Source organism: Macrobrachium nipponense, chromosome 3 (genome assembly GCF_015104395.2).
Source record: "Macrobrachium nipponense isolate FS-2020 chromosome 3, ASM1510439v2, whole genome shotgun sequence".
NCBI classification, from domain to species: domain Eukaryota; kingdom Metazoa; phylum Arthropoda; class Malacostraca; order Decapoda; family Palaemonidae; genus Macrobrachium; species Macrobrachium nipponense.
Genome location: NC_087202.1, coordinates 118,409,865 through 118,422,757, shown reverse-complemented (window position 1 = coordinate 118,422,757; position 12,893 = coordinate 118,409,865). Strand labels below are relative to the sequence as shown.

General features: G+C 39.1%; 1 protein-coding gene across 2 annotated transcripts in view; it reads right to left on the bottom strand.

The window, feature by feature from the left end:
- The window catches only part of LOC135222001 (solute carrier organic anion transporter family member 74D-like), a 137,682-nt gene that overhangs the window by 17,017 nt on the left and 107,772 nt on the right, over window positions 1-12,893 (bottom strand). For both annotated transcript variants that reach the window (XM_064260111.1, XM_064260110.1), the window contains 2 exons: window positions 6,600-6,653; window positions 6,096-6,310 (listed from right to left, as the gene is read on the bottom strand). In XM_064260111.1, the coding sequence (XP_064116181.1) occupies window positions 6,096-6,310; window positions 6,600-6,653 (269 nt within the window). The remainder of the gene's footprint in view (window positions 1-6,095; window positions 6,311-6,599; window positions 6,654-12,893) is intronic.

The window sequence follows — 12,893 nt, the reverse complement described above, 5'->3', positions numbered from 1 at the left end:
GTTTATGTCGTCGTCCACGTTCAACTACACCTAACCAGGTCACTTCAAAATATGCCAGAAATTTGTCGAGAGCACATTCTATTTCTTCATTTAAGGAACCAAGAAGCTAAAAAAAAGAAAAAAAACATATGCGCATTCAAAAGGAACAAATGACAATGCTTGAAACTGCTTTATGATGAATACAATTGTAAAGTAAACCCAATGACCTAATTTTGCGCCACAGACATTGACCGAAATGGAAAAAACATCCATAAACGATAGTATCTGGAAATATCTTCCTTATATTGTTAATAGCGGCTTTTTCGAAATCAACACTGATAGAGGTTGGGTTCAAATTGCAGTCTCTCAAAAAATTAAAAATGAACTCGTAAGTTTGCTCATCCTTTTTTATTGTAAGGCAATACACCATTGGAAGTGTTTTGTTATTGGTCATCACAAGGGCATGAATAGTATACAACTGCTACCCAACAGGGGGAGAATCAAATGTCCCATCGCACCTTGAATACCTAGGTTTCTAACATTTTTAAATTGTTAGACGTTGAGTAAATGCTTATGTCCTCACTATCATTCTTCGTTGAGATTACATTTGTTAGGCATTAAATGGTTTGTAAAACGAAACAAGACAACTACCGGTACTGGAATATGTGAACAAAATATGTAAACAAAAACTGAATTATTATTATTATTATTATTATTATTATTATTATTTTCGACATTTTGTCCTACCTGAACAGAGATTGGCATTTTGTCCGTCGACATTTTGTCCATCGACATTATATCCGTCAACTTTATGTCCGTCGACGTTATGTCCATCGGCATTTTGTCTGCAACCAAGGAATTATCAGATATCCAGAATGGACTAAAAGCAACTTGGGCCATTACCCAAGCAACGGTAGTTGCAACACAGGAAAGAGCAAAGATCAAAAGACAAGGAGATGGACATTTTGTTGTAGGAGATGAGTCCTTGCCGTCAGTACTGGAGCATTCCAGCCGCTAGACACAAAGTTTAAACTGCCCCATAAAGTATTAGCCAACTTGAACAATTTAGTATACTGTGGGCAAAGGCAAGCCAAGTGGCTTCATGTGAATTTGCTCAAACCCTACCGAACCTGACCAGACGACAAAGACCCTATCCTCGGGTCCTCTACACCCGCTGTGGTGGGCATGGTTATGACACCCCAGCCTCCTGAATCCAACTTCCAGGTTCTACAAAATATGAAGTACATCAACCCGGGTTTAACCAAAAGCCACTGACAGGTATAAGAGTTGTTAACTGAATACAGCGAGGTGGTTCAAGACAAGTCCAGCTGTACATCGGTCCTAGAGCATCATATAAATCTTGAGGATAACACTAGGCCAATTCGCCCAGAGATTTTACAAGGTTAATCCACAAAAGGCCGAGCAAATAATACTACAAGTCGAGTTGCAATTTGAACTAGGTTTAATCAAACTAACAATAGTGTTTGGTCATCCACGATGGTGATAGTACCAAAGGAGGGGGGGGGGGGGGGGGGGGGAGACACAAAATCTAAGCAATATCCTCTGTTGAGAATAGATATGTGCTTGGACAGACTAAGGCCCCTTTCCTAAGTAAAATCGACATAGAGGAAGGTTATTGGTAGGTCCCCTTCTCAGTGGTTTTGCACCCAATGATCGCTTTTAAAACTCAAGATGGCTTCTACCAACATCAAATAATGCCTTTTGGTTTGAAAAATGCACCAGGCTGTTTCCAAAGATTCTGTTTCCAAAGATTAATGAACAAGGTTCTTGCTGGGGTAGAAAATTGTCATGTACTTGAACAACATAGTAATTTATGCCCTATCATGGGAACAACATCACCATATCTTGAAGAAAGTTCTTCCAACTCTTAGATAGGTAAACCTAGTACTGAACTTGAAGAAATTCCAGTTTGGAGCTGCACAAATCACATACTTGGTTCATATTGTGCAAAGTGGCAATATAATGCCCAAAAATGCGAACATCCGTGCCACTCTCGATAAGCCATATCCAGGGAAAAAAAGAAACAAGCACAGAAGTTCTTTGAAATGATGCAATACTTTAGAAGAGAAGCATAAGGTAATTTAAAAGCTATTTTAACAAATAAGCCAGTACTAAGTACATCAGATTAGAACAAAGTATTCTATATGGATGTAGATGCCAGTGACATGGGGATAGGAGCAGTAACGTTCCAGATTACTTATGGCATCAGATATCCCCTGGTATGCTGCTCAAAGAAACATTAACTTGACCGAAACAAGATATAGCACCCTAGAGAAAGAGTTATTAGGTATGGTGTTAGAAATGAAACACTACAAAGCTTATTGTGCAGATCACAAGTACCCTCTTACAGTCTGAACATATCACTACCTGTTTGGATACCTGACACGATTTTGGAATCAGAACAAGCGCTTGATGTGACAGAGTCTGGACATGCAAGATTACAACTGGAGAATTGAATACATCCAAGGAACCGAAAACAAAATAGCTGATGCACTCTCATGCTACTAAGTTTAGGAAGTTTATCTTCATAGTTTCCCAAGTATTTAGACTCACTATCCAGAGGTGAAGTCTAAATATCTCCATTCAGTAACTACTTGTATCTCACAGTAACTCCCAAATGTTAAAAATCCTCTCTTTTGAATACCTCTTTGTATCCCCGACTAATTTACCTAAACTTTTCCGCACTGTTATCAGTGCCAGACTTGTGTCAGTAATAACACAAGTGGGATGATATATGAACGAATGCAAGTGGAAGCATTAACCATAGTAAAGAAGACATTTGGAATGGATTTGCATGTTAAATTTAGTTACAGAGTAATAGATAGAGGCAAGTCTGCTTTAATGGTAAAGTTAAATTCACAGCTGAATTTTGCACTATATGCCTGAATTACCAAATACAAACTTTCCTGCAGACATGAATCAGCAATAAAAAGTTTATGTATTATGTTAGGAGAGAGATATAAAATCATGTTTGTAATTTGCAAAAAGTTTATAGACGTTCACAATTCTGCAAGAGCCCATGCCAGCACAAGGCTGGATTAATCTAACGACGTTCACACTGGGGAGGTGTGACAAGAATCCTTCTGACACTTGTTTTAACTTTTTTCCTTAAAAACAGGAAATAAAACATGGAAGAAATGAAGGAATTGTTTTTGGAAAGTTGTTTGAGTTTTAGAACAGAAATGTAGAGTAAAGCAAAAGTGTTGTTTTGACTTTATAGATCCTGCCGACTAGTTTACACTTCTACTACACTGTCTGGGAATGGGACTCTGCTCGACATCCATTCCTGACAACCCCCTTGAGGCTGTCACCCTGAAGTTACCCGAGCACTGCCCAAGGTGAAATCTGGAGTGTTCCCATATTTCATTCCTTAGTGAAGAACTGCAAGAGACGAAACCCTTCCTCTGACATTCTGGTTCAACTTTACTCAAGCTTTGTCTACGGACTCTGGTAATGTGAATTCAAAGTTGGTTGTTGGCCCTCACCTACTTACTATTCCTTACACTCATTCCTTGTTCCACCTGTTCTCCTATTCCCATGATTCTATTATTTTGTCTCCTTCAGAGACCCTAGTGATTTTTTATTGTGTATTTGTGACATCATTTAGGTTATTGTAAAAGTGTTCTTAAGCATTCATTCAATAATTTGATGATTGTTGTATTTTGCATTTTCTATTTAAGCATTGATCAGTTACGTAAGTTTCCGTGTTGTTATCCCAAATGTTACAATGTTACCTGCTTTGCAGAATTGTGTAGACTTCCCTGGTGTGTGCTGTCTTCTGTAGCTCAACAATGCCACTCGACACATTTACCGTCAGTGCCATTCTTCGGGACAAGATACCAGAGATCCTAGTGGGAGCAGTCCTTGTTTACAGTGCTCCACCTTATGTGTTATCTTTAAGAGTTCTGTAATTGATTTCTGCACCATATTTACTCACTAGATTTAGTGTTTTGCTTGCAACCCACTGGCACATTTGTTCTTGATATTGTACATAACATTCAATATCAATACAGTGGTACGGAGCCAGTGAGAGCTCCTATAATTTTGTTATTCTTCTGATTACCTTAGGGAATTATATTTCAAGTAGACATAATACGTTTACCTTCAATCCTTTTGAAAGTATTTTGTTATAGTTTTAGCTAAGGATACATACTTTTATTTTCTGTCCACATGAGGTGGGGCCACCTAGGTTAGTTGTCATATTCAATGAATTCAAAGTAGAGCCAGCACCTCTAGATTTTCCAAAACAAAATCTTACACCTTGGCCTGCCCTATGACAATATATATATATATATATATTATATATATATATATATATATATATATATATATATATATATATATAGCTGTGTAACCAAAAAAAGGCCAAACTTTAGAAGTTTACTAAAACTCTTCTTCTTTCCCACCATTATCCCTACATTAAGGGATGCACCTTTCCACTGCCTTCTATCAAAGGCATTATCCTCCACCAAACCTCTTCTCTCCATATCTTCCATCACTTTATCCCACCATCTAATTCTCTGTCTCCCTCTTGATCTTCTTCCTCTAACAGGTTCCTCCCAAGCCCTCTGCACTCTCTCCTCGTCATCCATCCTCAGCACATGCCCATACCATCTCAATTGTGACTCTCTTATCACCTCTGTAATGTTTACTAAGCCTGCCTTTCTTCTTATTTCATCATTTTCCATTCTCTCAAGCAGCGATATTCCCATAATCAACCACAGCATTCTCATCTCTGTTCTCTCAAGCTTTATTTCCTCCTTTCTTCTTATTCCCCATGTTTCTGCTCCATACATTAATACTGGTTTTATAGCTTGACTTTTAGCTTGAGTGGCATTTTCTTATCACATATATACCACTCCAACTACCTCTCTCCACTTCCCCCATGCAGCTTATATCCTACTGTCAACTTCTGCCTCAAATGCTCCCTCTTGGCTTAAAGTAGATCCTAAGTATTTAAACTTTTCTGCCTGTCTTATCATCGAGCCTCTTCTTTCTTGTATTACTATTCTCTCTCTATCTTCCCTACTGCTCAGCAAAACCTCTGTTTTATTTACATTCACCTTTAAGCCACACCTCTCTATAGATTCCTGCCACTCTCCAACCCTTCTCTGGAGGTCCTCCTCATTTTCAGCACTAATCACCAATACAACTCCCACAGCTCTTCATTCCTGATCGCTTCACTCAATACATCCATCACCAGCACAAACAAAAATGGGCTTAATGCTGACCCCTGATGTAATCCAACACTAACTTAAAAGTTTTCTGTTTCCCCAACTGCTGTTATCACTTTTGTTTCGTGCTCTTTTATATATCATCTCGACCAGAGTAACCAGCTTTTCTGGGAATTTCCTTTTCCCTAAACACCAAAACATCACTTCTCTTGGGATTCTATCATACGCTTTCTCTAGGTTTATGAATGCACAATAGCGCTCCTGGTTTCCCTCTAACCTCTTTTCCTGTAGCTGTCGTACTATGAAGATGGCATCCATCGTCCCTATTCCTCTCATGAATCCATACGGCTGTTTCCTGCTTTACAATCTCTTTTAATCTCTCATCCAGTACTCTCTAAAACTTTCAATCCATGCTCTCTTAGTTTATTTCCCCAGTAGTTACCACAATCCATGACATCTCCCTTCTGCTTGTATATATATATATATATATATATATATATATATATATATATATATATATATATATATATATATATATATATATATATATATACACCATTAAACTCTCCTCCCAATCCCTTGGCATTTCTTGCTCTTTACATATATACTAGCTTTTAATAAATCCAGCATCCATTTCTCCCCCTCTGTACCTAGTAATTTAAGCATTTCAATTTGGAACTCCGATGGACCTGGTGATTTACCATTCTTCATTTTCCTCTTAATTCTCTCTTCACTTCTGTATCCTGTATCTCCCTCACTGGTCCATCCACCCTCTGTGCTTCCCACATCTCGTCTCTCTCATCATTTTCAGTATTTAACAATTGTTCAAAATACTCTCGCCATCTCTTTGATGGTAATCTTTAAAACCTATAGTTTATAGTCCATAATAATAAAACAGAAAAAGAACTGTAATTACTTTACCTGAGAAGTATGAGATTGACAGGTACTCTGCTGGCAGCATGGGTCATCTTCGTGAGTACGGTCAGGGTCAGGTACATATAGAATGCAGAACAATTGTGAAGGCAATATCCATCGACCGCGAAACTCTCGGAAATTGTATCGTTAGCCTCCTCAAAATACTCAAGATTTCTCCTTCGAACACTGCTGTCCATGAATGTTAATGCTGTGCTACTATTCTGTAGTAGAATGATAAACCAACTAAATATTATTATTGCAATAAGTACAAATAGTTTTCTTTCTCATCATTTTGCAATAAATGAGCTCTAATTATGTCTTGTTAATATGTTCTTTCGAACTTAAATCAGTTTTATAAAAATCTACTTAATAAGCTTTAGCATACATAAGGATATACAGTAGACATAAATGTAGTTTAGAAAAGAGAAATTAACTAATCTAGATGCTCGTAGCTTGTCAAGAGGAGACTAAAAATTGAAGAATAGGAGTAAGCAGAACGGTAGTACTTACCGCAAACGCAGAGGCATTTTTCCCTCTCCCAGAGCATGTGCAGTTTTCATAAATCTGTCAAAGAAAAAATGACAACCATTGCTAAAAAAAATAACAGTAACTGTGTATGAAAGAGTTTAGCAGTAAACCTCCAAAGATTCAATAAGTAACTGATATTTCCATTCAGAATAAAAAAGATGGGTCACAAGCTGCTTTTCTAAAAAATTTTGTATACTAATAATAATTTGTCTTCCGATAAGCGATGACATCATAGTAGGCTACTATTATATGCATGTAAAATCGCTGCTAATTCCATGTATACATGAAATTTCTTAAGATGTTTCATGTCCACTTCCAGTTTACGGCAATATGGCTTTTATTCTTTTTTTTTTTTAAAGAATTGTACACTGTTGTTAAGCACATTTATTTTTAAAATTCAATTAATATTCTATGTCCTCCTTTATAATTACATAATGATTCAATGAAAATTATTATATATGATCAAAACACCTGGATTAACTTATCACACTCATTTACGGCATCCTCAGAAACATATATAAAAACTCAAGTTCATCTGCGTGATTCGGTTAAAGCAAACGCACTCTCAAATGTCAATTTCTGTTGTAGTTTCTCTGACCACTCATCACAGCAATCAGTTTTTCAGCCAAAAATATCGCCGCCATACAGAAAAAAGTTTACAGCTGAGATGGCACGGTTTATATCTGAGTTAGGTTTCAGTTTTCGTATAAACTCCTTTCTTGCAGAGACATCTGGATTTTGGTTTTCCGAACCATAAGAGCATAAGCATTAAATAATAACTCATGCATTCAGTAATTAAAAGTTTTAAACAGCCCTTTGCAGTGTTCCGTCTTTGTAAAGAATCAAACGAAATTTTCAGCTAACAAATCCAATTTATAAAGCAAACAGATATTCACAAAGCTTTTGTTATGGTTCCCACAAATTTGTTATGTACTTCGCCATTTTTTTTTTTTTTTATTGTGATTCAATGCAGTCCAGGAGGTCAGACCAGAAATCATTGCATTTCTTGTTTGGTAGCTGCCATTTTACAGACAAGAAATAACTTTGGTTTTCAGGTCATTAAACGCTCACGCAGCTACACCAAGAAGCACTCACAATATCTTTATTTGTTTAAAACATCCACTATACATATTTGAAGATAATTTTCCCAATGACATGATCAGGGTACTTTAAAAATGTGAACTGCTTACGGATTAGTTCAAATTCCTTTTCCAATAATTCCTAAGATTAATTAGCAAAGACAAAAAAAGCATTGAACTACTGGAGACATTTAAAGCCATTAACCCAAAGCAACCTTATTTTATGGCCTTTGTGAAACTCATAAAGATAATCTTCCATTTAGACCCCTCATCTCATGTACCGGAGCTTACAATTACAAAATTTCTAAATGGGTAGCCAGTCTTAGGTGCATTTTTTCCCAGTCACAAAACATTCCAAAGATTTCTGTCACAAATTCAAAGAAACATATACCCCTTCACAACATAAAACTTTTAAGTGTAGATGTAGATTTCCTATTCACAAAGGTACCAATACATGACGTTCTACAGTTTTTAACTCACGCACGGTCCGGGGATGTGGAAACTCCCTTACTTTTCTCACAAACTTTTCACTCTTTCTTACTCCACTCGCACTTACTTTATGATCAAGAAATTCCACCTCCCCAACCAACCAAGTACATTTCTCAAGCTTCACTTTCACTCCAACCCCTTCCAAGCACTCTAGCACCTTCTCAAGCAATTCCATATTCTCTTCAACAGTTTCACTCAGAATCAAAATATCATCTATAAACCGAGTCACCTTCCTTCTACCAAACCCAGCCAAAACTACATACATTGCTCTTTGGAAGGCAGCAGGCGTGCTAGCCAACCCAAAACTCAAACGTTTAAACTGATAGTGGCAACTACCACTTGAAAAAACTGTAAAGGCCTGCTCCCCTCCTCAAGAGGCATTAATAGCCCCTTACCAGGTCTAATTTGTTAAAAAATCTCATCCCATGCATCTTGTACACACAATCAGAAACCATATTCATCGGGAATCGCTCCTTCACAGTCACTTCATTCACCCTTCTATAATCTACATACATCCGCAGACTTCCATCCGGCTTACATACAGGGACTATGGGGCTATTCCAAGCACTCTCACTCCTCTCTATCACTCCCACTCTATCAAATTCCCCACACTGCTGCTGAATCTCTCGTGTAATAGGCACGGAAAAGTAATGGGGACACTGATATATGGGCATATCATCTTCCAAACCTTTTTTAAATTCAGGAAGCTTAGACCCCAAAATCCTTGTCTCCACAGCTCAACACACCCCACCTATCCCACAACATCCACATCAATCGCTCCCTGTCATCATCACTAACATTTACATCCATCCTCACTCCTTCTCTCAACTCAACATACTTCCAACTATCACCTTCCTCCACACTACCTGTCATCACCTGCTGTACCCTGACGTACCTTTCGTCATGTATACTTACCAATGTGTATAGCAACCCCACACAATCAACCCCGCACACCATTCTTCCTAGCACTCGGCAAGTAGGCCTTACCAACTTGCTCGCATCCACACCTTCAACTACATATTCACACTTATCACCATTGGTGATCCCAAGACTATCTGGCCACACAACTTTCATACTAACAACTTTCCCAACCTCAGGCGGCACTCTTACCCTCTCTTTGGCAACCAACGGCACCCCCTTCCATATCTTACTGTTTACCCCTCCGTCCCTATCCAAGTACAACTCTCTACGTACATTCCCTTTCATATGCAATTTAATCACATTCGTGCTTGGACGGACCACTATCCCACACTTCTTCAAGAACCTATACCCTAACAACATATATTTATCATTCATTTCCTCGATCACATAAAAGTCACTTTCATCCATCACTACCCCCTCGATTTCTATCCTTTCACGCATCATTCCCACCACAGGCATACCTAAATTCCCTATTCCTCGTACCTCCCCTTTACAATTCCTAATCTCAAACTCACTCTGCATCTATCATATCCATTCTTAAAAAAAGAACATTGACACTGCAGCTGGTATCAATCAAAGCAACCAAACACACCCCTTTGCACTTTACTTTTACACTCATGCATTCAAGGGCCCTAACCCTGAACCCTTCTTCATGCAACAACCCTTCTCGTACATGCATCACTCTTACTGCCCACACACTAGAGGACCCACCCAACTGAATCCCCTTAACATAGTTTCCTGAATTCCCAGCCTGATTCATCCTCTTTTGCCTACACATACTCGCTGCATGACCTTCCATTCCACGTTCAGCACACTTCGCACACTGTTCTTTACACATCCTAGCATAATGCCCATTCTTTCAACAGTTGCTGTAAACCATGTTTATACAGGTACCCCGACATCCACTAGCTATATGCCCTACCTGTCCACACCTGTAACATTTAACATCCCTATCTTTCTTACACTCACTCACTACATGGCCCATTTCCCCACACCCAAAGCACACACCTAATGCCCACCAAAATTCATTCTTCTCATGCCCTGATTTCCCACATCTATAACACTTCTGCTCTCACTTACAGCTAACTAACCCTAACCTTCCTACACTTGCACTTCTATCGACTTCGGCCGTGACGCTGACAATTATCTCTAATTATCATTCCACGTTAACCTCTCACTTGTCCATCTCATTTTCTCCCTATTTCATAAATATAAACTCACATACACTTACACTCATTTATTCCCTCGTCTTCAAACTTTTTTCTAGCTAATGTCTCCAACCCACATACTTACATAGACAATGACTCAAAATTATTCTTCCTCCTATACCTCAGGCGGCACTCTTACACTCTCTTTGGCAACCAACGGCACCCCCTCCTAGCCTGCTCCATAATCCTAGTTTTAACACATTCATATGATACATTTCCCACACTCATCATTATCCCATACATACTCAACAAAAATCCTTTCAAAAAGCTACCTAACTCTCTTACCCAAACTCTCTTGTTATCCCCATACTTAACCACACAATACTTCTCATACTCTAAAAAAAGTCCCCTACATCCTTACTACCATATTCCTCATACTTCTCACATCACGGTACCTCTCTCATATACACCACCTTTCACACTTACTGCTCACTCTCACTCTCACTTTCGCTACTTCCTTTCTGACCTTTCTTACCCTTTTCCAAATATAACGAATCTACTTCCATACTCACATCTATACTTTTAGTCATACCTTTCTTACCCTTTTTCGTCCTACCTGCTAATGCCCACTTAGCACTATTCCTTACTCTCTACCCTTTTTCCAACATTCCCAATTCCTTTCACATCCTGTCTACCATCCATACTAACTTTCTTTCCCTTATTCTTCTTCTTCTTCTCAAGCCCTTTCTTATGCTTATCCTCATTCCTATCCTTATTCTGTCTCCCTTCTTTCTTATCCTCACTTACTACAATCATATCACCTTCATCACTTGCACTCTCATCCACTCTCTCTAACACTTTCTTTATCACTCCTGGCCCGTCACAAGACCCAGAAGACCTACCACCGACAGCTCCCTCTCCAAAAAAACCCTTATATCATTTCCTTCATCATCTCTTGCACATTACTCTTCATTGATTGCAACTTTTCATCCATCTTCTCAACCATCTGCTGCTCATCCTCTTTCACTTCCTCTTTCATTCCCTCTTCTGCACTCCTCATCATTCCTCTCAACCCTTCCAATTCCCTCTTATACCTAATCCTCTCATACTCTTCTCCACTCTTTCCTTAGTTTCCCTCAACAACTGCAACTCCTCCTTCAGCCTCTTCACTTCAGTCAAACCTTCCATACTTACTTTCTTTACCAATCACACAACTCACTACACCAATCGTCCTGCAGCTGCCACACCAGCAGTCCCTGTTTGGGCACCAAAATAATGTGGCGGAATCACAAGCAAAAAACAAAAGCAAGTAACAAGATCTCCCAAATTTACATTAATCGTTTCGCCAGACAAAATTTCCCACAGCTACACTTCCCCTTTATGTTACTAACACATGCAGGAAAATTGGCTTAACAAGACACAGAACAGACAAAACACAAACCCATCTATTCACCTTAGACACAAGACACTCAGGGCAAGACGTTGTGCCATCCGCTGGATACAGTCATCGAGACACAACAACCGCTGAATTCAATACACAAAGACATACAAGCACCAAAACCATACAAGAACTCCAAAAAACATCATAATAACCACTACGCAAACAAATACCAACAACTCGAAAGCAACACAACAAATCATACAACAACTCAGAAACACAACAACTCACTGCACAAACAACACCAATAACATCAAAGACAACTCGACAAATCAGTACACATACAACCACCAACAATGTCTCCAACAAACAACTCACAAACATCAAAACACAAAATCAAACACAACAGACGCTCTTTAGCTCAACAACAACCAGACAGACACACACACACACAACAACTATACAATATCAAAATCAATCATATCACACAACAACTGACCATCAATAAACTCTGCCGTATCTCTGTCCTCTACGACTGCTCATCACAGACTGACTGACTGATCTGGCAACTGGGCCAGCAGACAACCCAAACAATCACCCAACAAGGAAACCCTCGAAGACATTGTCAAATGTAACTAACATATCACTCCTCCATAGTGCCCTCCCATCAGCAAGGCTCATAACAGCTCAAAATCCTTCTCCTGGTCAAGGTTCAGCATACAATTACAAAGAAGACACCCCAGACCAAGACCATGCAGTAACAGCCCTGACTGCAGGACTGCAAGAACTGTACCACACAGAAATAGGGTACCAGGGTACCAGATTGCTCTGAAATATCCAACTTGGATCTTCTCATGGATTTGGCATCACTGCCTGCTCCACGGGCATCGACCACACGGGCTCCCCAACCCCTTGGGTAGCTTCAGGAAGAAGACCACCATAATTAACAAGTTCAAGCTGGTGCTGGGAGAGGGGGGACCTGCTTCCTTAGGCACCAGTGTCATTAACACCGAGTGCCTGAGCCCTGCAATCCAAGGTCCTGCCTGGCTCAAGGCATCCTCACTCTACTGTAATGCTTTTGCAGGATTATAACTGGAAGATAAAATACACCAAAGGTACAGATGACAAAATAGCTGATGACTTATCCAGGCTTAGACTATCTCCAGGAAAATCCAACTTCTCTTACAACTTTCTGAGTACCTACTCCTTATTCCAGAGAAATGACAGGTATTCCCTATTACCCCCTTGCTTTGTTCTTATA